Source organism: Vanessa atalanta, chromosome 26 (genome assembly GCF_905147765.1).
Source record: "Vanessa atalanta chromosome 26, ilVanAtal1.2, whole genome shotgun sequence".
NCBI lineage: Eukaryota > Metazoa > Arthropoda > Insecta > Lepidoptera > Nymphalidae > Vanessa > Vanessa atalanta.
The window spans coordinates 7,770,339-7,797,460 of NC_061896.1; the positions used below are offsets into that span (position 1 = coordinate 7,770,339).

Genomic DNA, 27,122 nt, shown 5'->3' on the forward strand with positions numbered 1-27,122 from the left:
ATCTACAAAATAGGTCGCATAATACCGAAAGAAGCGGTCGCACTTATGTGTACAGAAATGTACTGTGTCAATAATATACATATATTTTTCTTGTAGAAAATGAATATCACACGATTATACGTTCGTGTTGTAACAGGTGTATTATTATACCAGTCTATAAAGCTGATCAAACTAAAGCTAGCACGGCGATTTATTCTTTATTATGTCTTCACTAAGGCTTAAACCAGCGTTGGTCACGATTGAAACGCTGTTGCTATGCTCGAAGAAGATAATTTTTATGGAAACTTTTTTTTTTTATGGTACCTTATGGTATCAAAAACTAGGCGTTTCAGTTTCAACCTAATCGCTTGTAACCACTTTTTGAGCAACCGGTATTTGAAACGCGATATCGCTTATTATTCGGTTCGTGTGCTTGTAATATTTTAAAGTAACTTCGACAATGCCTTAACAATAATTCAAGTGAAACCTTCATGCATATTCAGTGTAAGTAATTAACGATTCAAAAACTATTTATCGCAAGACTGACGCGACCTCGTCTTTAAAATGTATTTTGACTCATTATCACTTTGAGCTCACGCTTCACGAATTCCGAGTGTAATTAGAAAAAAGCAAATAGAGCATAGAGCGTTTACACCTCACCATAGATAAGGTGACAGTATAAAAGGCGGGAAACTATGACCGTTATTTTCTTATCTGTGCCTTATCTGTCAGGGCGTATGCACTATAATTTCTGATAATTTTGTCGGTATAAATGTAAAGCTAAGTATGTTTTTTTTTTAATTGTTATATTGTATGGTGTTCAAAGCTCAGTGTACAGTTTCTTTTATAGTATATAATTAATCTTAATATATCAAATATTAGACTTTTAATTAATGTTTACTTCCCAGTTGATGTTTGCTGTTGTTTTTTAATGTTTCAAATATATTATTATATTAGAATCAAAATTTCGGTGAATTAATTTTGAATAAATATTGCTGGTGGTAAGTTTATGAAACTGAATATAACCCCCCACTGGTAACTTATTATACCATACTTGTGTGCTAGATTACAAGGGAAAGTTGGCGTGTGTAGTTCCAGGCACAAGGGATATAACAATCCTAAGTTTCATGTTTGGCGGAAAATTTATGTTGTCAGGTATTGTTCATGCAATAGTGCCAACGTCTTAAGGGCTCGTAACCACTGACCATCAAGCCAATTTGCCAGCACGAATTATTAAAAAAAAAAAAACAATCTGTATATATCTTGTATCAAGGAGAAGGGTAATGAATTGATTTCAAATGTATTACCAATGAAATACTTGGTTTTTATATGTTTGAATGATAATTCACTATTTCAGTTTAATTCTAAGTAACAGTTGATAAAACTCTTTAGATTATGAACACGCCCTCTTCAATTCAAGGAACATTCTGCATGTGCTATGTACTTGTCAATTATATAAAAATGTTGTTCGTTTTATATGCGGTTGATAGTTGAAACTTTGTACAGTTGGCACTTCCATGGAGGTTTGTCATAGTATCATCAACATTTGTCAATAGATGGCGGTAGGGTAGTATAGATTTTTTTTTTAAATTATTTTATTGTAACACGCATATAATTAGTTTGAACAATGATATTAATGGCATACATATAACAGTCTACTCGATAGCCGTTCAATAAACACGAAATAAATATAAAAATAACGATATATTCAAGAATTGCTCATTTAATAATACAAGATTGAACTTGGCGACAAAATGGCGCCCATTAATTTAAAAATACGATTTTATTTATAATATATAACGTCATTTTTTGGCTAGGCTATCCTAATATAATTAAATGTATATGTTAAAGGAAATTAATGTATTATTGTCAGTTTACATTATTTATTTAATAATGTAGCTCGAAAATGCGTTACTATCAATGTAATTTCCCGCCAATACGGCCGCCATTTGCATAAACCATATTGTTTTTGTCATACGATACATTATCGCAGTCACGTTTCACTTGAGGGGTAGATAACTTTTAAGTGCCATAGGTATAAAAACTTAGGACATATTAAAATATTATGTATATATTATGGCCATTGAAGTTTTTCCACGATATTTTTAATAATTAAATCTTATTACTACTATTTTATTTATAATAAAGTTGTCGTGTTTTTTTTTCTTTTCGATAGCAGACGAACAACTGTCCAGTAAAATCCATTCGATCGAATCGATAGTTATTGCTAAAGCTAATAAGCTGATGTCCCTTTTCTAATTAATATTATAAATTTGAAATTGAAGTTTGTTAGTTGATTAAGTTTTCATGTATAATCAGCCAATCATTACAAAATTGCCGAGCCCAGGATAAGCTATTTCTGAATCGTTTAACTGTAAAAAAATCTATTTATTTGATAAAATTTGTATTGAGAAAAAGTTTGTCTGAATCGCGCTAACGTTTGGTTCGTCGCAATGTATATAGGATCTCCCCATTTTAACTATGGAATAAGAATTGGAATTTTTGAAACGTTTAGTATAACTTCAATTATATTGGATTTTAAATTAACATGGTTATTTTTATTACTAACAGTGTTTAAAACGGGATATTTACCATGTTTTTTATTATTTTTTGGTGGAGCTCGATATTTCGACATTATCTACGAATGTTTACAATTATATTGGTTACTAGAGTCAGTTTTGTGAATCGTGAGTGTGCAATCGTTCAAGCCAATAATTGTATTTTTTTTTCTGCATTATACTATATTCTAAGTTTAAAAGATAATCTTATCCGTTTTTATGTTAACAAATAATGCTAACGTAAAAACAATTGATAGAAAACTATGCCTTATATGTCTTTAAAGATTTTCAGGAGCCACTTTGCGATTCATCACAGTGGTACTAACATAAAAAATCCTCTACTGATTTTTTTAAATATGTATATCATTGTTGGGTGCACTTGATACTCGGACTATCTAAATAAATGGTCACCACTGCAACTGTAAGAAATTTTAACGATTCTTTACATCGCCAGTGCGGCACCAACTTTATGAACTAGGATGTAATGTCCCTCGTGCCTGTAGTTTCACTGGCTCATCTTTAAAACCAGAACACATCAATCCTAAGTATTGCTTCTTAGCCTTAGAATATATGATTAATGGGTGGTACCTTCACAGACGAACTAGCTCAAAGCCCTACCACCAAGTAAAACATATGATCGTGTACAAGTAATGAATTATTAAAAGATTATTACTTGTATTATTATTGATGAATTTTCGATTGATAAAGACGCTACTGATGTAACCGTTTGAAACATTGTAGGGATACTTAGTATAGATACTATATCTGATAACATTATTACTTTAATTATAGCTTGCATGTATATGAATTTTAAAAACGGAAAATCTGTTTCATTTTCTGGTAAATACTTGCACAAGGGATAATACTTACATAACGTCTTAGTTTCCAAGTGGCGCATTGTGGATGTAAGGAATGTTTGTTTTTACGGTGCCAGGTTTATAGGGTTTGGTGACCAGTTACCTTCAATCTTTTGATTACCGCCTAATTATTTAATAAAAATAATATATATATGTGTGTGTGTAATTTTAACACAACTGTAAATAATACAGCATAGCGCGTATAATAAAACTCATACATGGTAATTCTTTAAGTATAAAATATAAATATGAAGATAAAAATTATCGGAAACGGCTACGAATAGCGAGCCATTTTCAATCGCATAGTTGTCGACGAAGGGATCAACAAACAAATTCTGGGAAAGCGGCATCTTTATATTGTACAAATAGCAGCGTTTACAGTACATGACCTCTATTCAGTAGAGAATAGAGTCGCTATTCCCGTAGCACTGTGCAGGCTGCGTGTATCGTACAGCTAACATTACGGTGTTGTGTGTCTGTCTATTTCTCACACATTTTTTGCTGTTTTAGGGAATTTAGTAAATACCATCGGTTCTGCCTACGATAGTAAAAAATGTTACATTTTAATTTTTGATTCTTAATATTATTATTATTATGAAAATATATATTTGGAAAAGTTTTCTTTTTGTTATTTTTTTTATTCCAAAGTAAGATATAATTGACATATAAAACATATAAACCTTTAACAAATGTACTGCTATTATATATTCCTTGTTAGATTTTGGAGATTGTGTTTGTAAGTGTTCAGATTTATAATATATCTAGCCAAACTAGCGGCTTAACTTGTGTCAAATTTGTAAAATTTTATAACGCACAAACATTCAATTTACCCCTTACACAAATCGATTGATTCCCCATACAAACTTCCAATCCTCTTTTCCAACCTTTAAGCGATGATGTCCGCGATAAAAATTATCTATCTTCATATCAAATCTCATCTAAATCGGTTCAGCGGCTTAAACGTGAAGCGATAACAGATAGAGTTGCAATCGCATTTATAATATTGGGAAGGATAGTGGGTGGAACTAACACGAGTTTTCGAACGTTAATTAAAAAAAAACACACACACACAATATGTAAAATAATCGTATATTATTGAACAAATTTAATATTATTCAGCAAAAATCAAAACAAAAAAAAAAGAAATTGTTGCCTATGGACATTCTGCAGCAGTTGAATTTTCACAGATAATTGGATGACTTCGACTTATAATCCCCAATAACTTACTACCCAATAAAAATGATCGCCATCCACCTCTATACTGTGAATTATCAAGGCATCGCTTGCATAAATCATGCCATAGGCTAGGTTGAATATATATAAAAAAAAAAACAAAAAAATAGTTAATCGCATTTCACGCTACATAAGTCCGTCTCAAAATACACCCAGCAACTACACATTACACTACACAAGTTACACATAATAAAATGTAATTTAAACACTTAATAATATAACATACGCAAACGTTTGGTTCAGGGATCAAAAAACACCGTCCTGACCCGTATTATATGGTAATAGACCACCTAGTTAAAATAACGTTACAATTTAAATGTGTCCATTACAAATTTAAAACTGTTTGTGGATACGTTGACCGAGATGATTTGAAATTTTTATCGATTTTTCAATATTTTCTCTCGTTTGCAAATCGCTTTATTATTTTGATGCTATTTCGAAAACGTTTTGCGAAATTTCGTGACCTAAAAAATTATTCATCGTTTACAATGTTACCTGAAATTTTCGTTGCGTTTTGGGACATATTTTTTCATAAAATATATTTCAGAAGACAGCATGTTCTTCGTCATCTAATATGAATTCAGGATTCAACAATTTTATGAAATCTTTAATCACTAAATAATGGTAGAAGCTGCCTCGTAAGACATTTATTTTAATGAACGTCCCTCTCTCTACAAGAATTCACTCCGCACAAAGCCTCAATTACGAAATCAATTTTCATTTTTAATTTGTCCAAATAGCCCTAACAGTGTCTTCGTTTTTCTAAACCTTTGGCAATAGACAGTTAAGATGTTTAAAGTCCAAGGTAGTATAGGTCATTTGTCGTAACCAGCGATAGGTTATGTCCATTACAACGAGAGCTATAAATAAAGCAAGTCAACGATTGTTTCATTGTTATCAGTATAATTAGATCCAAGTTAGTATATTATAATTTTAAAGGAAAGTAAAGTACATCAATAACCGATTGTTTTTAGTTCACGAGCCGCTAAAGTCTTTCCTACACTTCATATGTGACTGTGACACTTTTGAACATTTATATTTGCGCTTTAGGATAACTCGTTGATATAATTCTACCGTAAGCAAAACGAATCGTTTCTTGAATATAGCAATCAGATAAAATGCTATTGTGGTAAACCTATTTACATCAAACTAGTTGAGTTTCTTATATATAATCTTTTAAGAAATCACAAGAGAACATTACAAGAAATTCCCGCTAGTCGCGTAGTGTAAATTTAAAAAGGGCAACACCGCGAAACGCAGCGTCTTATGTAATCATATTATATACTAAAATCTTCTCCGAAACGCGATACATCTTCTGATATAATTTTTAATGTATATTATTTTGGTAGTTTTCATTTAAATCTTGTATTAAAATATCAAGTTATTCAGATTTAGTAGAGAATTGTCCAACAAAGCATTCTGCATTGTAGGCACACATCAATATTGACTCAGTTGAGTCAACGCAGGATGTCTTAGGCTAAGGAGGGCATTCGAATTCCTTAACCAGATAATTATCTTACACATATTTAATTTTAAAAGCAGCTTGTTATTAAATAGAAATTAACGATAAAAGGAAACTAATAAGGGTAGTAGTTTTGATGCAGTTTTGTGAATGATGATTAATTGTTTCTGATGATGTTGGTATAAAGATGGTTTCATTTAGTTAAGATTCAGTGATTATATGGATTCTTTCATTCATTATTTCCATGCAACGTAGAAAGATCTTTATTCAAAGTTTTAATTATGAAAGTTGGTAATGCGTACTTTAGTTTTAATGATATAAAAAAATCTCTATCGTAGATAAAATTATGTAGCTGGTATATGATACCATGATGTTTTGCTTAGTTATGATCAATATAGGGATCTCTAAATTCGTTTGATAAATACGTTTGTCTTCGTCCCGTTCCAGTTAAGATTAGAGGTTTCAGAATTCGTCCGGTCATTCTCTTTACCAAATATTATATAACCTCTATGATTCAAGAGATTGCTACAAGCAAAAGTTGTACGTCAAGCTTCTGTTTCACTTGATACAATTTCAGATCCAGTTTCGTTGTTTTTATCAAATACATTTAAAGTGGTCGTTAAAATTCAAACAGTAACCAAAGATTAACAATCTAACATCTAAATAATACTAGAAGCCATCTTGTTACGTCTTACCCGCATTGTCGTCCAGTTAATTTGTCCTGAACGAAATAAAGCACAGGGTTTCTCGTCTACTACCAACATATATTGAACCGGCGTTTTGTGGTTTGTTTTTAACTTACGTGTGTGTTTACGGGTCTTATTTTAATGGGTGTTACCGTCAGAACGTGACTAGCATACGACGCCATTGATGATAATTTTAAAAAAAGAATGCGGGTCTAAACACCTGTCAAGTGTCAACTGGTGGGAGTTTTTACTATTTTATTTTTTAGTTGCCATTACGACCTCTTTCTTTATATTTTTAAAGTTATTTAAACATTCAACGAGTTATAATGTTTCGATTTATGGTAAGGGTACAAATTATATTTAAAAAAACTATTTTCATTATGTATTTGTTATGTCATTCAATATGTACCTATATAGCCCTTTTCGATGAGCGTTAAAAAAAAATTAATACAATAATTAAAAAGCGTATTCCAGGATAGATCCTTCCTTACTATCACAATAAAAAAGTTATTGTTTTTTTTTTTCAGTCAACATATCTATTGTTATGACCGTAATCGGCCAGAAGGTCATTTCGTTGTCATATTAAATGTAAAACATGTTCAAATAGGGGCAAGTAAATGGCTCGTACGAAATGTCAAGCTTTAAATACTTAGCTAATAAATGGTGCGTGCTTTAATTATAATTGTCGTTTAATTCAGTGATTTGAATAGCCTTTGTCGTAATTATCTGACGTATTATAACATTTAATCACGTTTCAAAGTTTTTGTCGTTTTGTTTTCATGACATTCCATGTCTCTGGTTTTTGTCTATTTTATCTGTGGCAATTGTTCGAATGACAGATAAAATATGTTGCGTTTCGAATAGTAAATATGTGACATAATTATAAAGACGGGATTGGGCGAAAATAAGTGAAGATCATATTAGTATACTGCGATTTATTTAATAATCCAGACAGCACATTACGTGATGACAGTTGACACAAGAGAGAGAATCATAGAGTAATACGACCGAACAGAAAAGTCAATAAAGCGACATAGACACTGGCTCCAACTAGTGAGCCACGTAGACAACTACTACAATTTATATTGATTGTTAGAGTTAGAATGTCATTGTACTATGAATATAATTATAACTATTATCCTATCTACTCGTGTCTTTCTCTCTTCTCTTCCTTTGTTTTTTTTTTAAGTCAAATTAAAACTAAAATAAAGCAGCTACTAAATATTCGACAACTGGGCTCAGGCATCCGCTTCGCTTGAGTTGAAGTTAAGAGCGTATACCACCAAGCTGGAACAATAAGGAATGCTAGACAAATATTTATCAACCCCGCACCGTCAAGTGCGAGATAAATTATAAACACCAATTCAGTAAAGCTGGTCCGCCATTTTGGCTCTAACTCAGATATCAGAAAGTACTTGTATGAATTCAATAAAGCCATGCACAAATCACTTATCCATACAACCTCTTACGTACACGGTTTCGCAACCTAACTCTTCAGAATCTACGTTATTACCAAGTAAATACGCAGTTATTGTGATTTAAATAAATTTAAATAGTTCGCCTTAGTGTCGCAAGTTCGTTCTGAATATACTCTGTGTGATGAAATCTCGCTTGTCGTTTTATCTTATATCTTTCTTTTGTAAACTGCCCGTTTTGTAACCGCCGTAGGGAAATATTTACAATTTGTTTTCTTTTTTTTTAATTGTTTTAAAGACATTCAGTCATCTAGTAAATTTCGTTTCTAAATTATACACAGATAATATTATAGATTAATAATATATACAGAGATAACATCGTAGAAAATGTCACTGTCACTTTGACATGTTCATAATTTTTAAAAGAGGCCTTATATAATTTGTCCATTTAACATAACTGTATAATAAAATAATGTTTGATTATATAAACATATTTTTTTTTCTATTGTTTATGTTGTTATTAAAATTAAACACATCGCTACATACTTTTTAATTAGTTTAAACGTCATAACACATGGATGGCAACAGATAAAAAATATTTATTCGACCTTAATATTTTTATAGCGGTACAGTCATTTCGCGAGGCATTATTTGTTTTTGGAATAACTCTTGCGTTCGGAAGTGAGAATGTATTGCGTGTGGGCCTTTTGCCTTTGCAGTTTTTTATTTTAACTTTATTTACTTTCGGCCTTTGACGGGCTGATGGCGGACTTTGAATTGCCTTTTTGTATTTTTTTTTTTTGTTGAAGATTTGATTATTATTTAAAAGATTATGTCAAACAATTTGAATTTTGGTTTAAGATGGATTTTATACCTTTTTAGATTGTGATATAAGTATGAACTTTGACTATGATGGCACAAGCTTTTAGCATATAGGTTTGATTGTGTATTATGAAATGCACGAGCTGACATTATTCCTTATAACTTGGAAGTAAACCTTGGGTCCGAGAATAAAATTTTCTCATTATTGTAACATGTTTTACGACTCCTGGGAAATGCAAATTTTATTTCCAATACTAGAGCCATAATAGTGCGTGTAGGAAGTAATAATTTCCTCAATAAAAACTTAACACCAAATAAACCGTGAACTATGCGCCAGCGCAGGCTTTATCGTTCAACAAACTATAGCTCTCGCTCACTCCTGCCAGTGCTGTATACCGGTCCCGCTCCTCCATGTCGGCCATCATAGCTGCGTTGCTAGGCAACGCGTTTGTTTACACAGTACACGGTGACGAAGTTGAACGATCGATATTGTATGCAAAAGTGATATATCTACACGTTGGAAGAGTTGATGGTATGTTTGTATTAATTTTAAACTAGCTACCGTCTCATTACTCAATGCCATTTATATTGAAACACCGAAAAAAAATTCTTAACGGAACTTGGCACAGAGTTAATCTTGGTTAGAAGGTATAGGCATATAACTGGTGTTTACTATAAAATTTAACTAGACGCATTTGGAGTCGCGAGAAACAGATAGTCTAGCAGAAGGTATCTTTATAAAAAATTTGGTCTATGGTGGGTAAACTAATTATATATTTCTTAATCTACGGTCTTATAGCATAGTAGCGTAGTTCTGAACTATCTTTGATATAACGTATAGATATATTTGGAAATAGTCACAGGGTTAGATGTAGGCCTCTCTGGGTAGTACCATAATTTTATTATTGTATTTCATATTTAATGGTGAGTAAGTGCTTAGATGCACAAGGCACGTATTACCTTATTTCACGTTGTTGGCAGCAGTCTATGGGTAAAGATCATCATACTCGTATATCAAGAGTAACCTCTTTGCTCATTTGTGATCCTAAAATAAATTAAAAAGTATATCGACCTTAATCCTAATTTGCTATGAAAAATAAAACATTTAAAAAAACATAGTGAATGGTTATATGATACGCTCCATTGTTAGTGTTTTCTACTTTCACTCTATTCATTCCGGTAGTTGGTACCTTAGCTGCGGTTAAGAAGCCGATCAGTCAGGTCAGTTGTAACATAAGAAGCTGAGGTGTACCCTGTCCCTTCGTATAGGGCCAACGGTGGAAGTGACGTCGGTTTATCAAGGCTGACGTTCTTGGTTTGACATTAATGGCGGGAAATTAGAAGAACAAATTAGTCATTTTAGAATAGAATCACACATTGCTAATTTTGGAAGCTCAGCCTGAAACTGTTCCTTCTTGTCTCTGCTATGACATAGACTCATCCTGAATGTATTCTGAAAATTCAATGATGCAATTTTTTATTTATTTATTGTTAAATAAGTGTAGCACGTATGTGCACCTACCTAAAGTATTATTTACTTCGTGTGCATGTAAATTATTCGCAAGATCTTAACCGCCAAAAATTTGCGAAAATTTTGTAATATTTTTAAGGATAAATTTATTTCTCTAGAAATTAAATAATGGTCGATATGTAATAAATATAAAAGTACTTAGTTGTTATATAGTGTTTAAGATTTATTCGTCTTTGGCAAAGTAACTATTACAAGAGTGTTTTGACTACCATTTTCTAGATTAGGGTATTCTTCATCCAAAAACTCTGACCACGATTGCCTCGAAACTCAAACAATGTGTGGTCTGAATAGATGTCAAAGGAATTTGCGGTACGAACAATGCAACATTGTGGTTAACTATTGTCCCCTTGGTTTATATTAGATATGTGCTAATAGAACTTACGTCTATGAAATATCATATGAGTGAACTAATGGTCCTTTGAGGGTTCTACAGCTCTGACTATCCTTTCTTCGTTCTGTGCTACGAAATAGAGTCAATAGTTTTAACTGATGGTAGGACGTTGTGCAAGCTCGACTGGGTAGGTAGCACCCACTCGTCCCTTATTTGGTATTGTTGTTTCGGTTTTAAGGATTAGTGAACTAGAGTAACTACAGGCACACAACTTGGTTGCCAAGGTTGGTAGCTCATTGGCGTTGTTGTTGTTGTCCAATATCTATGGGCAGTTTTGACTACATGCCATAAGGTAGGCTATTTGCCCGCCTGCCTACATATATAAAATAAAATAATGATGGATCTATTGACGAGAATCCTAGGATGTTTCCTTACAAATTTCCTGTCAATGCTAACAACTGCCATCCATCAAATTGAATTATAATGTCTCATTTACCTGTAACCACGCTGAGTCACTCGCCATATCACAATATTGCAATACAAGATAACGTTTGACGATTGAATGATTCGTGATTAGATGCACCAATTCAAATGTTTGGTTTGTTAAGCGTTAAACATTTTCATTTCTTATAATTAAACATTCTACTTCGGTAAGTGGTTGGTGGTTGATGGTAATTATCACATTTGAATACAATTTATTGAGTTGATATTTGCATAGACATGACACCTTTGACGATATCATCACAACCTTGTATAGCTTATGTGCTAACAGTAATACAACGCTTACTTTATGTTGTATCGTAGTCCTCAATAAGATTTGATTTATGAAAAAACTAAATCGTCAGTGTTCATTATTACATTTCTTGGATTTTGTTATTTAGATGCTTTTGATGATGTTCTTGTTGAATATTTTCGGTAAAATCTATATATCAAAGTGTTATCTTTAAAATCTTGTAAAATGATGATTCAAAAGTGTCGTCGAATAAAGAATGTTTTTTTTTTGATTTTGATTGAACTTTGATTTGATTTAATCTTCTAAAAATAATAAGTCTTCTAGATTAACTTAAGTTTTCGTAATCTTTGAAGGAAATAATTTGAAGCTGAATGGATGAATTTTCTGAAATAGTAAATAGGCAGTCATATCAGAGCAATATAGGACATTCTCGTGTTCAAAATTACGGACATGCATTGTGCATCTATGGTATTTTATGACGCTGCCAAGGCCACTGATCATAATTCGAAGCGAACATAAATATGTACGTTTCGCCATGACCGACTTGCCAGTTTTCCGCCACGCACGCCACTCTTTTATGTTTTACGTGATGGACACCATAACTGCATTAGAATAACTTAAATTCCCTTATGTTCTCACGATGTTATTATGTTACGTTCGACAATTTAAAGGCAAGCTAATAAAAAAGACGGTTTTAACATTTTGTAGGATATTCTGTAGAACAGGTTTTTTTTTAATAATTGTAGTTTTTCTTGTCATTAGTGTTACTTTTGAAAGTGCGTAGTCGATACAGTCAATCTTTTGATTCCTTACTGTGTTTCAAAGGTACGTTAGGTACGTAGGTTTAGGTACGTTCTTGGTGGCAGGGCTTTGTGCAAGCCCATCTGGGTAGGTACCACCCATTCATCTGATATTCTACCGCAAAACAGCAAAACTTAGTATTGTTGTGTTCCGGTTTGAAGGGTGAGTGAGCTAGTGTAACTACAGGCACAAGGGACGTAACATCTTAGTTCCCAAGGTTGGTGGCGCATTGGTATAATGTAAGGAATGGTTATTATTTCTTACAGCGTCAATATCTATGGGCGGTGGTGACCACATACCATCAGGTGTCCCATTTGCCCGTCCGCCAAACTAATACATCAAAAAACGATATGATGAATTATGGAATCATAAAATTCATTTCAGTTACTATGTGATGATACGATTAAACGGAACTCGTTATTTTAAGCTATCATAATTATCTTTTTAAAAATTTTAAGTTACCTTTACCTGGATTAATTGTTATAATTAATTATCTATCATATCTATCTACATTTTAATGAATCCATACCTAAAATAATTCTTAATCGATACGACAGGTTTTGTCACGAAATAAAATTCTTCTAACAATTTTACATACGCATACGTTGTCTAACAAATAACCGTCAATCATACACCGTCAAAGTGACATTGGCCCATGCATTCTGAATGGACCAGGCGTAGCATCATCTGCATACATCATAACTCTGAACCCAACATTCTAATATCAGCCTTAAAACCGCTGATATTAGATTTAAAATTACTTAGCACGAAGAAAGAGTTAATACGTTTGGTTTTGAGAAGTCCTTCAAACGTGTCATTAGAGGTTTTTAGTGTTTCTTCTTACAATAGGAAAACACGTCGTATGAGAATGACCTTTATTACAACTGCATTTGAAGTACAATAAGTCATATTTACTGGTTACGGATAACAGTGCTTGCAATCAAAAATACACTCTATATCTGAGTTGTTAAAGATAAATGTAGTCTTATTTTTTTAAATCGTTGACATGTTCCAAGCTTCCATGGAAATTTGAATCGTTTGCTATGTTGTTATAGTTGATTTTTCTTTGTCATTAACTTCGCACGCGACTCGTTACGCTATTGCAATTGTGAAGGACGCTAAGTCATGTGAAATTGATTCTATTTGATTATATTTAATGACTATCTGTACAGATAAGTCGTTCGAGTTGTATTATATGTATATTCCGGGTTCAAATGAGACCCTGAGGAACTCCCAATGAGTTAACTCAAGACATAAAAATTTGTTGACGCGCTCCTTGACGCGGTTGACTAATACTTTACTCTATAAAAGAATATATTCTGCCGCGACTTCTGTCGTTATTATTTATAAAAAAACCGATATATCCAATTTATGAACTAAATATGAAGTATTATTTGTTTATACACCAACAGCAAAAGTGCTGTTGGTGTATCATCCTTCTGCTTGAAACATCTATTTATTTGTTTTATAATATTATTAAATAATATATATACCTTGTGATATATAAAATTACATATATTGATTTATGCTTTGTCTCCTTCTTTCAAATGTTAAATTAATGAAGACGAAAAGAGAGATTGACATTTATCTAGTAATTTTTTCTGATATTCATTTTTAATTGCAACTGATATTAATGATAAGAATTTAAAAACCATTTGTAAAATTAGATCTTGAAGCGAATCGAAATTACTCTTTTAGTGTTAAAAGATATAATTCCTTAAAACCTCGATTTAAAGATGGAGGCCTATATGAATGAAGGTGTGGCAGAATTTCGTTGAAATTAGACACATGCAGGTTTCCTCACGATGTTTTCCTTCACCGCCGAGCACGAGATGAATTATAAACACAAATTAAGCACATAAAAATTCAGTGGTGCCTGCCTGGGTTTGAACCCGAAATCATCGGTTAAGATGTACGCGTTCTAACCACTGGGCCATCTCGGCTCTAAATTAAACATCCGATGAAGGTTCATAATTAGAAGGTTAATTAATGTCGAAGAATGTAAAATTACGTGTTTCCAGAGAGTTCTTATCAATACTACTTAAGAAATTCAATGAAACTTCGAAGATAAATAAACTCTAAAATAGTTTTAGGTGCTTCAAATAATTGTTACGATTTCGTATCTTCATATGAAATCTTATTTAAGATACGTTTTAATATTATAGGTAACTATAGATACGTAACTATTCATTAAAGTCATCTTCTAATTTTTCTGTACTTAACTAACTATACCAGAGAAATAAATACTGAATCTTTGGATCCAACATCTATAAACTTAGTATCTTCATGGCCTTTTACTAGCCCGTCTGGGTAGGTAGCATCCACTCATCACATACTCTACCGCCAAATAGGTATATTTAGTAGTAGTAGTGTTGTGTTCAGGTTTGAAGGTACAGCAAGCTAGCGGAACTAAGGGCGCATCACATCTTCGTTTTGCAGGTGCATTCGCAATGTAAGGGTTGTTCAATAAATTTTACAGGGACAATTTTAAGACCCATTTTCCAATTTGTCTACCTATACGATAAATTAGTTAGTACGAACGAAATGCCACCATTTTAATCTATTTTGTTTATACATTTGTCTAATACATAAAGTCCAATGTTTTTTTTCCAATAAAATGCATTCAAAAGCGATGTCTCATTCGTATGTCATTTTAATAATATTTATGTCACCGATTACAACATAATGAGACAATACAATTATTCAATTCGGTCTTCATCTCAAAACTAGTCACAACACAGAGCTACTAACACAATAGTACATGTTATGAAAACTTAGCATGGCCAGTTCGCAGCTGCCAGTGAACGATTGACTATTGTTATAGCTGATATTGAAAAAAATACTCATACCATTAAACCTATAACTGTAATTTAAAAATAATATGCTGTGGAAGCTTTGAAAGAAACAAGTGACGATATTATACGATTAAAAATAGATCTAAATGTGTTTATTGATAATGGATGATAAAAAACAGATGATGTGTTTGTTATTGGCGTTTGAATAGTTAAAAGTGAAATGTCATATGTACCAAAATCACATACAAAGAACATTAAAGTAGATGTAATATAGTTTAAAGAACGTAACAAAATCGAGTTTTCTATATGTGTGAGTGATATTAAATATTACTTCGTATCTGGTGCTTTGTGAATCGTTTGATTTAAATGATTGTTTAAGTCATCACAAATGTATCAATGATGAGATCTCTGAAGGTGATTTTCGGACTTTCTCAAATCCTCAACATCTGTGTATCTACGTGGCATTTCAAGGTATCCAACGAGGTAAATATAAATAAACGAATATGTGACGAGCAATTTTTATTGAGCTATAAATCTGCAACATCAATGTACTCGGTGTTTTCATCATTAGGGTCAAGTTTTCTAGGGTCGTAAAATTTTACTGAATTCACTAGTCGGGACTAGAAGCGATATGTCGAAATCTAATACTTTGATCATATGATTTTTTTTTAAATCTTTAATTTAATTTTATATTTCGAATATTGGCGAATATTTAATTTACTACAAATCAAAGGATTCTAGTCTTGAGCCAAAGATTTTTCCATACAAAAAAAGATCCGTGGATAGAATGATCAGCGCAAGCGCCATTCAATGCATTCTAGTTCTGTTAACACTTCATCTGTTGCTCGGGCAGACATCGTAAGGAAACAGGCATATATTGAATGAAATTGAGCAAGTTGTATCTTTGTCAATCAAAATTGAATTGACCTCTTAGAAATCTAAACGAGATACATATTTGCTTTTTCTTTTTTTATTAACAATAATCTTCACAATTGATTTTAAAATAATTTTGTGTACAAATATGCTTAACTTGAAGCAGAATAACTTTGTAAGTTAACTAAAGTAAATACCTTAAAAGGTCTAAGATATTATCTAAATAATAGAATAACAAAATAAGTAGAACGAGCGTACTTAACGCAAAGTAATATGTAATAATGTATAAACGTCAAGCGACAAATTAACTAAACCAACCTCCGCCTTGACCGGGTTCCCGCCGATTCTTAAAATCTCCATAATCGACGAGCAACCGTTTGTGGTTGCGCAAACCTCATTGTCCAGTACAGCGGCATGCAACCTGTGTCAAATTGTTACTGTTTAAACGTTCGACGGTTGCTGTTTATGAATATAGATAATTTTATAGCTTCTAACGACGACGCTACGCTGAGACCGGTCTAAGGGTTCAAGGTGTTAACTTACATATATGTTTTAACTAAAATAGCTCAGTGGTTACATTGGATCATATTCGAAAATTGCAGGATCAAATCTAAGCTATCACCCCAAAGTTTTCATAGCATGGTCTTAAAGTAAAATCTCGTAAGGAAATTTGCTGGTTTCGTATAAAATTCTGACAAAGATATCAACAGAATCGAAAGTGAAGCAGCGTTAAAAAGAGATTGGTGCCTACTAGTGGGAAGTTTGAGGGTTGTTAATAAACACAAGTTTTGAAAAAAGAGATATTAATGTCTATTTAATAAGACTGTAATATTAATATGGGAACACTGATCACAGTGCAAGTCTCGGGGAATAACTAATATTAAAATCGCGTTAAAATCTTTTCGTTGCTTATTAAGATTACTGATATCAAAATTCCGCATATTGTGTATCACGTACAGTCCGATTCGATGCGTTTTTGTTACAGCCTGTAAATATTTGTTTAATTCAAATTGATTTATATTGCTAACATCATGTTCCCCATCGTCATCGTCATCTTCCATATCTAAATTCCTACGCGAGTTCTTAATCCCTTGGGTGACATCAGCTTATGTTCTGTATACTATGAACCTGAGTTTCGTTATTAGAAATATTAATTTAGATTTAATTATATAATCAATTTTAAACATAAAGGAGTCATAATGGACATACTTAACCGAGACTAGATAACTGTGTAGGATTTTATCAACTGTGTGCGCAATCAGACTATGTGAATTATTTAATCTGACATTCTCATAATTCGACGAAAAATAAATAATTTTGATTATATTATAATATACATACATATGTTATTTATTTTCAAAATTAAATATATACATGATTTACTAATAATTCTCTTATATACTTATTTATCAGTCTGACCAACTGATCAATCAAAGCAGATCAAAGCTTAAACTATTATAGACTTAAAATATACATATAAATTAAAAGGTAATTTTTAGTATTCAAAGTCAAATTAATATGGTCATATAAATTTTTGGGTTATGAGAAACGTAAGCCTCAAAACTCAAATTAACTTTGCAGGCGAAGCGAAAGGGTTCCTTGAAAATGGCGCAAATCTATACTCCTATTATATAAGTGAAGTCTTTGATTGGTACAGATTTTTTGCGTTAGATTGGTATTTATTCGGAATGGCTATAGATTGTGTAATATGACGTTATGACCAACGGGAGGGGCTACAGGGGGTGTAGTGTCATATTGTTACTTGGTGGTAGGGCTTACGTACCTACCCAGGTACCACCCACTCATCAGATATTCTACCGCCAAATAACAGTACTCTGTATTGTTGTGTTCCGGTTGGAAGGTTGAGTGAGCCAGTGTAATCACAGGCACAAGCGACATAACATCTTAGTTCCCGAGGTTGGTGGCGCATAGGTGATGTAAGGAATGGTTAATATTTCTTACAGCACCTTTGTCTATGGTCGGTGATGACCACTTACCATCAGGTAGCCCATATACTTGTCCGCCAATATAATATATATATATACTTTTGAAAATACATATTAATCGATTTATCCGTTATACATGTGTAAGAAATTACCAAAGGTTTGATAAGGATGATATTACAAAACTAATATCTTACGTTAAAATAAATCTGTTCATAGTTTTCTTCTGTTATTATTTCGACGTAGGCATTCAAGCACAATAAGAAATCCGTGCGTCAACAATGGCCTATAAAATGCCCGTAGAATGGCCTAACTGTGCCTAGATCAAGCCTGGTTCCTGATTTACGAGGCAAATGACCTGAACGCCCAGGTCTCGGTAACGTTTATGAACACTTAATAATATTGCTTAAATAATAAACCCATTATGCAAATCATAATATCATAAAGTCAAGCAATTGTTGCAAAAATATCAATACCATTGCTATTTTTCGAAATTAATTAAGCAAAATTAATCCATAATTGGTAATCGTCGTTGATATTGATCAAGATTTGGATCAACGGTGAGGCGCCCCTGAAGTTCTCTCAAATGTTTTTGGGGGTTGGGATATCACCAGAACACTGCTTGCAATTGGGTCTTATAATAAATTATGTGTATGCTATGGGATAATTTGATACGTCGAGTTTTCCGGTAAACCAGAGATATTCCCGGAAACAGGGATGAATAGTTAATGTCGATACTATTTTATAATTATTTTATAATTACACTACAGTGTAGTGGTAAGACCGACAAGATCACAAAGAGTCAGACTTAACAGTGTCTTTTGAGTCAATTTTGTACAATCAAATGTGTAAGATTAAAAATATCCATAGGTTTTCGCGAAATTCGAATCATCAAATCACCCTTCGACATGTAATTATTTGTGATTAGAATCTGTCCGTCTGTCAATATTAAACGTATATTGTGGTTAAATTTTATACAGTTAATGGATAAATGTAACTTATCTACGTATATCTAGTGTAAATAAGGCTTTCAGCTTAACAATATTACTACACCTAAGTTGAGTTTACCCAGCGGTCATACTGATAACCGCTGATAGCAGATAACGTAATCTTAATGCCCGTGCTGTTCAAATAATGTGGTGACCGTTACTCCGTGTTAACCGCCTAACAAAAAAAAAAAAACAATTTATTGAAGGAACATTTTATTAAAATCAGTATATTAATTCCATATGATTGATAGATAAACTAGTTTCCCGCCACGGTGTGTGTGTGTGTGTGTCGGGGGGTGTGGGGGTATGGTCTTAGGTGTTAGGTATATTTTTCTGAAATGAAATTAATCTCTTAGTTATTTAATTCAGATCCGTTCAGCTGTTCTGGCGGGTTTGATTAACAAACATCCATTAAAACTTTTGGCTTTATATGTATGTTAGTAAGATTCACTCACGAAGATGCGCTCCTCCACGCATCATTATGTGCGTGACGATCGTGCTTACAAAATGTCTTAGTGTGCATGAGATGACAAATGTAAGAATTGAGACAGAGAAAAAAAACAAATTAGTTTATATTTGTTAATGTACGCCGATGATTTTGTGTCTGTGTGAGTGAACATGTGATATTACTACAACTATACACAAATACATAGTCTTATAATCTATTCTAAGCAGGAACATAAATATTATAGACAAATTTAAAAATCATAAACCATAAATGTTTAAGCGTATAGCAGTTTCCAAACCCGATTTTAGAGGATTTAATCTTTAAACGCGTAATAAGTTCATTTATTTTAATGTATACTCGGAAGGCATACGCCTATGGAATGGTGGTAAATGGTCGCCATAATTACACTGGCAATAGCCAATTGCCAACCACGGGTTCTAAGATGTTATATTCGATGTGCCTGTTTTGACACTGGATTAACTCACCCTTAGAATGTATTTACTGGTGATAGGGTGGTACCACCTGTATAATTAGTATAAAGGCTGTAAACCTTAAATTATGTATGTAACACAATCTATTTGACGACAACGAGTGACAAGATTTTATTTTGTTTTTTTCAACATGCTAGAACGTTAATACCAACTCGTTATAGACGCGTTTATCTATTTTTACGCTTTATGTATAAAACTCGTTTAAACAAATAGTACTACATTGAAGTTGGTACGTAGTTAGCGCGTACTTAATATAAAAAAACATATTATGTTTAAAAGTTTACGTTTATTTGGAGGAAAGGGTGGGAGCATGTCTGTAGGTTATACAATTTCGGATCTGGATATGAATACGGATATATATGTAAATAAAATTTTAGCGATTTTAAATACAGTTAGGGATACAATATTTCGGATTGACCGATTGAATCCTCCTTTCCTTTTAAGGAGAATTTGAAGCTGACTCCACAACGTTGCTCTTATACGGGTTGGTGGATCTTCACACGTATTAATGTCATTACCATTGATAAATATAAATATATGTATATAATTGAAGAAATAAAAAAAATATATATGCAACACAATAATAAAGACATTGAGGCTTCAGTTGTGTTGATAAAATATATACGATATTGTTTTTATTATTATAATAATAAAATATATTATGTACACATAAGCCATTTCGACTCGTAGACCTTAAACGCTCTGAGTGCCCCGATGATTCAATAAAATCTGCGAAATTCAATTTAGATTGTCACACACACAGCATAAGCAGAGCGTTATGGCGTTTACCGCCACGGCTTACGGATCTGTAATACCACCAAAACCCACCATTATTCGCGTCGAATATCATTCCAAAGTCTGTAAGAAAATTTGACAAGAATATTAAAACTATCAGGATACGTACGTACGTTTAAAAAAAACCGCCAGCGAACCGTCTTATTAATGATCATGTAAGTTGGTTAAGTAACGTCAAATAAAACATTTGTTCCACAACAGTGAACGAACCGCAAGGACATGAGGTAATTTGCGCCATTCATTATGTGAATGTATTAGTCGGGGAGGCGACGGTGGATTTTCGCTTGTTATATAATATAGCTAGCCGATACATTTGATTCAGTGATACATATATTATAGACATTCCCGTAGACAATGGCGTTGTAATAAGTATACATCACTCCTATACGTACATCAACAGTGCGCTACCAACTATCGGATAATTTATCATTTGTGCCTGTAATTCACCACTCGTTCACTAATATTTCCTACTAAAAAGCAATAAGTATTTATGTTTGGTGGTGAGTTATGGGTGAACAGGAGGTAAAATATTAATTGAATGTTTCTATATAAGATAAAAAAACAGAAATGATTTCCTTTGTGGTAGTTATGTTTTGTTTGGTAGCAGTAATCCATCGCTAATGGAGCAGCTAACGCTTACATCCAAATCTCCCGAGTAGAATCACTTGAAACAATAACTAAGCCGAATGAAATGATTTGATAAATTTTAATTTAGCCTCCCTGACCATAACCTTAAGCAAAAAATGAAATGCGGGTTTGTCAATTTTTGTGAATCGTTTAATTTGTATATTCTCACACCTCATTATTCGATTATAATATTTTCTTAAGTTATCGCGATTATTGTATGAGCTTAAAATTATTTTAAATCGCTTACGTCATCAACTGTAGCTGTTCACTGCTGGGCTTAAAGCCTTCTCTCCCTTTGAAACCAAGAGAACTAATTACACCACGGTGCTCCAAATGTTTGCATGTTTCCTCACGATATATTCCTTCACCGCTGACCTCGAGATGGATTATAAACGCAAATTAAGGACATGAAAATTCAGTGGTGCTTGCCTGAGTTTAAACGCTCAAGCATCGGTCTCTCAATAAAAATTCTATATAAAGGTGAACTGTTTTATTTAATCGGACTATTAGTTACGGAGATGCTGACAAGAACATGACATTCACGCGTGTCACGTTAATAGTCGAAAATACTTATCGTAGGCACTTATGTAATCATGTTATATAGTAAAACCTTCTCCGAAACGCTCTGCATCTTCCAGTATAGTTTTATGTATATTGCTTTAGTAGTTTTTTCAGTTGGGCATTATAAAAAAGTCACCTCTGTTAATGGTATAGTAATATTAAAAATAATGCTACTAGTCATTCAACAAATAGCTTCAGCAATTTAAAAATATATCGTAAAACTCGAATGGTTATCGATCGATGAATAAAACAAGGGAAAAACCTGCATGTATGTCTGTACATTAACGTTACAACGTGACTCAGTAAGCCATAAAGCGGAGATAACTTATCGTGTTTGAACAGGCGTTTAAGCCTAATGTACACTGTGTCTGTTAATTCACACCTCTATTTCGATAGCAATAAGGATAACATTACAACTGAATTACGAGTCTTGAGTTAAGTGGTGTTAGGTTTTTTTTTTCTAAACTCCTCGCTGTACTTTGTAATCGTTCATTAATATATAGACACTAGAGACTTTATACAGGGCGTTCTCTTTTTATTTTTTGTAATGTTTTTAGTTTATTCATTTATTATATATAATAAAATTATTTTACAACATTTTAAAAAATATATAAATATCGATCTTAATATTTAAAATTATTTAGATAAAGCATGACACCAAGTCATGCTTTATCTGAAATGGATTCTAGCGTGAAAATATACAACCGAATTTATTTTCAATAATTTATCATCATACATTGTCTATTTAAATTTTATATAATCATACTGTAAAGCATTATAAACCTTAGTTGGTTACTTATCGCCCAATTAATTATTATCAAATAATTACTATAAAGTAACTCTTCTTTGCGTATTTTATTATCAGGAATACAATTAAAATAAATTAAAAATGTTCGTTTAAAATGTAATTGAAATTTTTGATTATACTTACATTAAAAGTGCCAATGAATAATACATTCTCTGATAGATTATTATTCAACATACTAAAATATTTCAATGGTTTTTAAATAAGTTCTTCAAATAAATACTTTTATCAAACCTACTTTCATCACTTGATTACGAATTACGTTCGAGTTTAAAATCGTATTAATTTACATTATTTTCGTTGCAGAGACTCTCCCGAAAAAATGGCGTCAAGGAAGATGATTCGAGTTGGCATTGGACTCCATCACCCCAGACATCAGAATCACTCGATCATGATACTGAAAAGCAATACAAATTACAAATACAAGCGTTACAGAATGAACTATACAATATGAGAGAACGAGATATTACAGAGCAGGGATCGGATAACGATGTAGAACTCAATAGACTTCGTGAAGAAAATAAAAATTTAACTTGTAGTCTCGAAGACTTAGACAATCAACATCAGATAGCGATGGACAGATTGCTCACTCTAAAGAAAGAGCTGCAAAAGAATTTTGAAGTCCTTAAAAGTGAATACGAAGAGCTCAAGAATTCTAATGATGAATACACGACGGAAATAAAATCACTCCTTTATAAAATAGGTGAAAGAGACCAACAAATAGAGATTTTAAAAGCCGTTCAACCTGATTACGATACTTTGCATCACAAGTATCAGAATTTAGAAAGAATTCACAGTTTGTTAAGAGAAAATGCAGAGAAATTTCAAGAAGAAAATCAAGAGTTACACGAGGAAATTTTTAAATTACAGGAACAAGTCACGAAGCTAGACCATGATTTGGAGATCTCAAATAAACACAATGAAGCACTCATGGTCCCTAAAGAAAAATATGACGAACTTTTAAAAGAAATTAATGAACTCAAACATAGGCGTGATTCAAACCAAGTGCATCTAGATGAAATAAATATAGACGATAATGCTAAAAGTGTCATTGAAACTTTGAAAAGGGATATCAGTGAACTTAAACGTAAATTAGCTCAAAAAGATTCTGAAAATCAAAATAGCACAGAAATTAAAGTTCTAAAACCTGATAAGATAACGCAACTGTATAATCGTTATGTTACTTTTGATTTGCCAGTAGATTACGTTGGTGAAATGCCTTCTGGTACTGAAAATATTGTTATGCAAAAATTAGAAAACGTGTTCAAAACTTTGAATGCTTATAAAAAAGATTTGGACCATTTGCAACAGAAGCTTTCGGAGAAAAAGTTAAATAGCAATAATTTACAGACACAAATAGATGACTTAACCACCGAAAATGAATATCTGACGTCTGACATACAACATCTTGAAGGTGAATTAGAAGAAATGAAGAAAAATAACGATTTCTTAATATCAGAGATTGCTGCTTTAAAAAACACGTCGAAACTGGAGCCAATTATAGAAACACATGAGGATAACCTCGTTAAATTAGAAACAGAATTAGCTGATTGTAACCGAATTAATAAAACATTTGAATCTGAAATTAAAAGAATAGAAAATGAACTCAAAGAAGTACAAAGCCAAAAGAAAATATTACAAGAAAGCCTTAATGACATGAAAAATAAATACATGTCTATGCTCGATGAGTTAAAAATATGTAAAACTCAGACAGATGCTGTTAACGAGCTCGAAAATAATACAAATGCTAATCATGATATAAAACTTCAGAAAACAATAGATGAAATAGATACTTTGAAAAAACATTTAAACTCTGCTAACTCAAAGAATGAACAACTTTCTATCGATATACATATTATTGAGAACGATAAAGTGTTACTTAATAAACAAGTGGAAGACCTACAAAAAGAAATACAAGGTAAAACAACTTCTAATAAAGAAATGGAATCAACTATAATAAACTTAGAGCATAAATTAAAAGACATTCAAAATAAAACAGACGAAATCCTGCAGGGAAAAAATGACCTTGAAAAAGAGAATGAAACCTTAAAACAAAAAATTGCAGAAAACAAAACATTAGTTTCTTCTTCTACAGACGTTGAAAAAATATTAACTGAAAAGAACGAAATAGCAAATAAGTTAAAAGAAATGGCCAAACATAATGACACGTTGGAAGAAAAAATTAAACTGCTTTCCAATGAAATAGCAAACTTCAAAAAGGAACAAGAAGAATTAATTAATGAAAATAATTATTTACACAAGAAAACTATGGATGATACCCAAAGTATAATTCAACTTCAAGCTACTGTTAATGACTTAAAAACAAAAACTAATCAGTTGGATAGTATCAATAACGAATTGCTTATAGCTAAAGAAGAGAATGAGGTTCTGAGGGACAAAAAACTGAAGCTTGAAGTTGAATTATCAACTACAGATAGCAAAATCGTTCAATTAGAAGAAGAATTTCAAAAACTTATAACAGACCTCAATGAAAAAGATTCCATAATAGATAACCTTAACTCGACGGTGAATAAAAACAACAACGAAATTTCATATCTTAGTCAAAATGTGACAGACCTTGAGAAAAGTGTCCAAATGAAAGATCAAGAAATTGGACATCTCCAAAATTCTCTCGACGAGGTGACACAGAAGTTAAACCGTAACGGTCTTGCCTCTAACCAAAGTCACGAGGAGCTACAAAAATTACATACAGAAAAAGAAGAAATAAATAAACAAATATATGGACTGAATGATGAAATTAACAATAAAAATATAGAAATATCTAAATTAACAAGTCATCTTCAGGATTTCGAAAAATCTTATGCGGAAATGAAATTTACCATAGATAATAAAGACAAACAAATAAAGGAGCTAAACCAATCGATAGTTGAATTAACAGATAAAATAAAAGCATCCGAAAATACCACGCTGCCAAATGACGAATATGCAAAATTACTAGAAGAAAAACAAGGCGTAGAGAGATTAGTAAGAGAAGTAAGAAACAGCTTAGATATTAAAGAAAAAGAGTTATTGGATGTAACGAGTAAGGCAACCGCCTTAGAAAATGCATGCGCGGAATTTAAAGCTATTATAGATAATGCAACAGTTGAAAAAAACGAATTAATTAAGTTGGTTAATATGAAACATAACGAAAGCATACAATATCATAACGAAATTCAGAGGTTGAATCATGTTTTACTTGAACAGAATACTGAGTTTAAGAGAATCATTGAGGAAAAAGACGCGTTATTAAGGGATCGTTCAAGTAACTGTACCACTTGTGAAACTATACGTCAAACTCTCAAAGAGAAAGATGAAATAATATTAGCTTTGAATCAAAGTACGAATGAACACGAACGACTCAAAGTTGAATTAGCTAATGTAAGTGACACTGTACAAAATTTAACGAAAAGATGCGAAGATTTGGATAAAAGTTTGACAATACAATTGGACATTGTAAAGAAATTGACGGCAGAAAATATGCAGGTATGTGTCTTCATATAACTAATAAATAAATATCATTATTTCTTATTATATGTTATAAAATAAAAAGTAACAATATCTTGTGTTGTTCGTGGTTTCAGTTGTCAGATCAAGAGCAGAGTTCGTCGCGAGAGCTGGAAAGGTTACGTCATCATCTAGTTGAAATGGAAGAGAATTATACGCAGGAGCTAATGACGTCAGAGCACAAGCTCACCGAATGTCAAACCAGATTACATCAAGTTGAAGAAAGGGCTAAGCAGACGAGCACCGTGTACACCAGCAATAGGTAAATAATATAAATATAAGATTTTTTTATATTTCTATGATAACTTAAAAATAAATAAGAAGAAGGTCAAATACTAACACATGCTAAGGTATTTTTATTTAATTTAATATTGTTTATATTTGAAATAGTATCCGAGCAAACCAAGAAGTAGAAACTTTGAGGAATCAAATCAAACTATTGGAAAAACAACGCGAGGAAGTCCAAGCGAGGCTGAGCGAAGCAGAAGACGCTAGAAGCAGAAGTGAAGCTGCTCTTACGAACTTGCAAGTAGTTTTAGAACAGTTCCAGTTAGGTAAGACACAATTTCTTATACTATACATAATTTGATAATATACATCAAATGAAATCAAATTCTTTTATTCAATATAGAAGCATTACACTTATTTATTGATCCAAACTTTATTTATGGTGTTCAAATATATACATGCTTTAAAAAAAACACTAAAATAATTGGTAAAGTGGTTGTACCTATAAGAGATATCTTGGTTACGAACTGACTCTTTTTTCTGATTTCTTACAACGTGTTTCTAATAATACATCAGAGTAGAGACATTTTTAAATGTCAATGCTAAATGGCTCTCTCATGAATTTTTTAATCATAAATACAATTAAAAATGA

At 32.2% G+C, this 27,122-nt stretch overlaps 1 protein-coding gene across 2 annotated transcripts in view; it reads left to right on the plus strand.

Moving 5' to 3' along the window:
- LOC125073929 (thyroid receptor-interacting protein 11-like) overlaps nucleotides 1-27,122 on the plus strand; it is a 53,057-nt gene that overhangs the window by 18,129 nt on the left and 7,806 nt on the right. For both annotated transcript variants that reach the window (XM_047685037.1, XM_047685038.1), the window contains 3 exons: nucleotides 23,042-26,221; nucleotides 26,320-26,504; nucleotides 26,633-26,796. In XM_047685037.1, coding sequence (XP_047540993.1) covers nucleotides 23,042-26,221; nucleotides 26,320-26,504; nucleotides 26,633-26,796 — 3,529 coding nt within the window. The remainder of the gene's footprint in view (nucleotides 1-23,041; nucleotides 26,222-26,319; nucleotides 26,505-26,632; nucleotides 26,797-27,122) is intronic.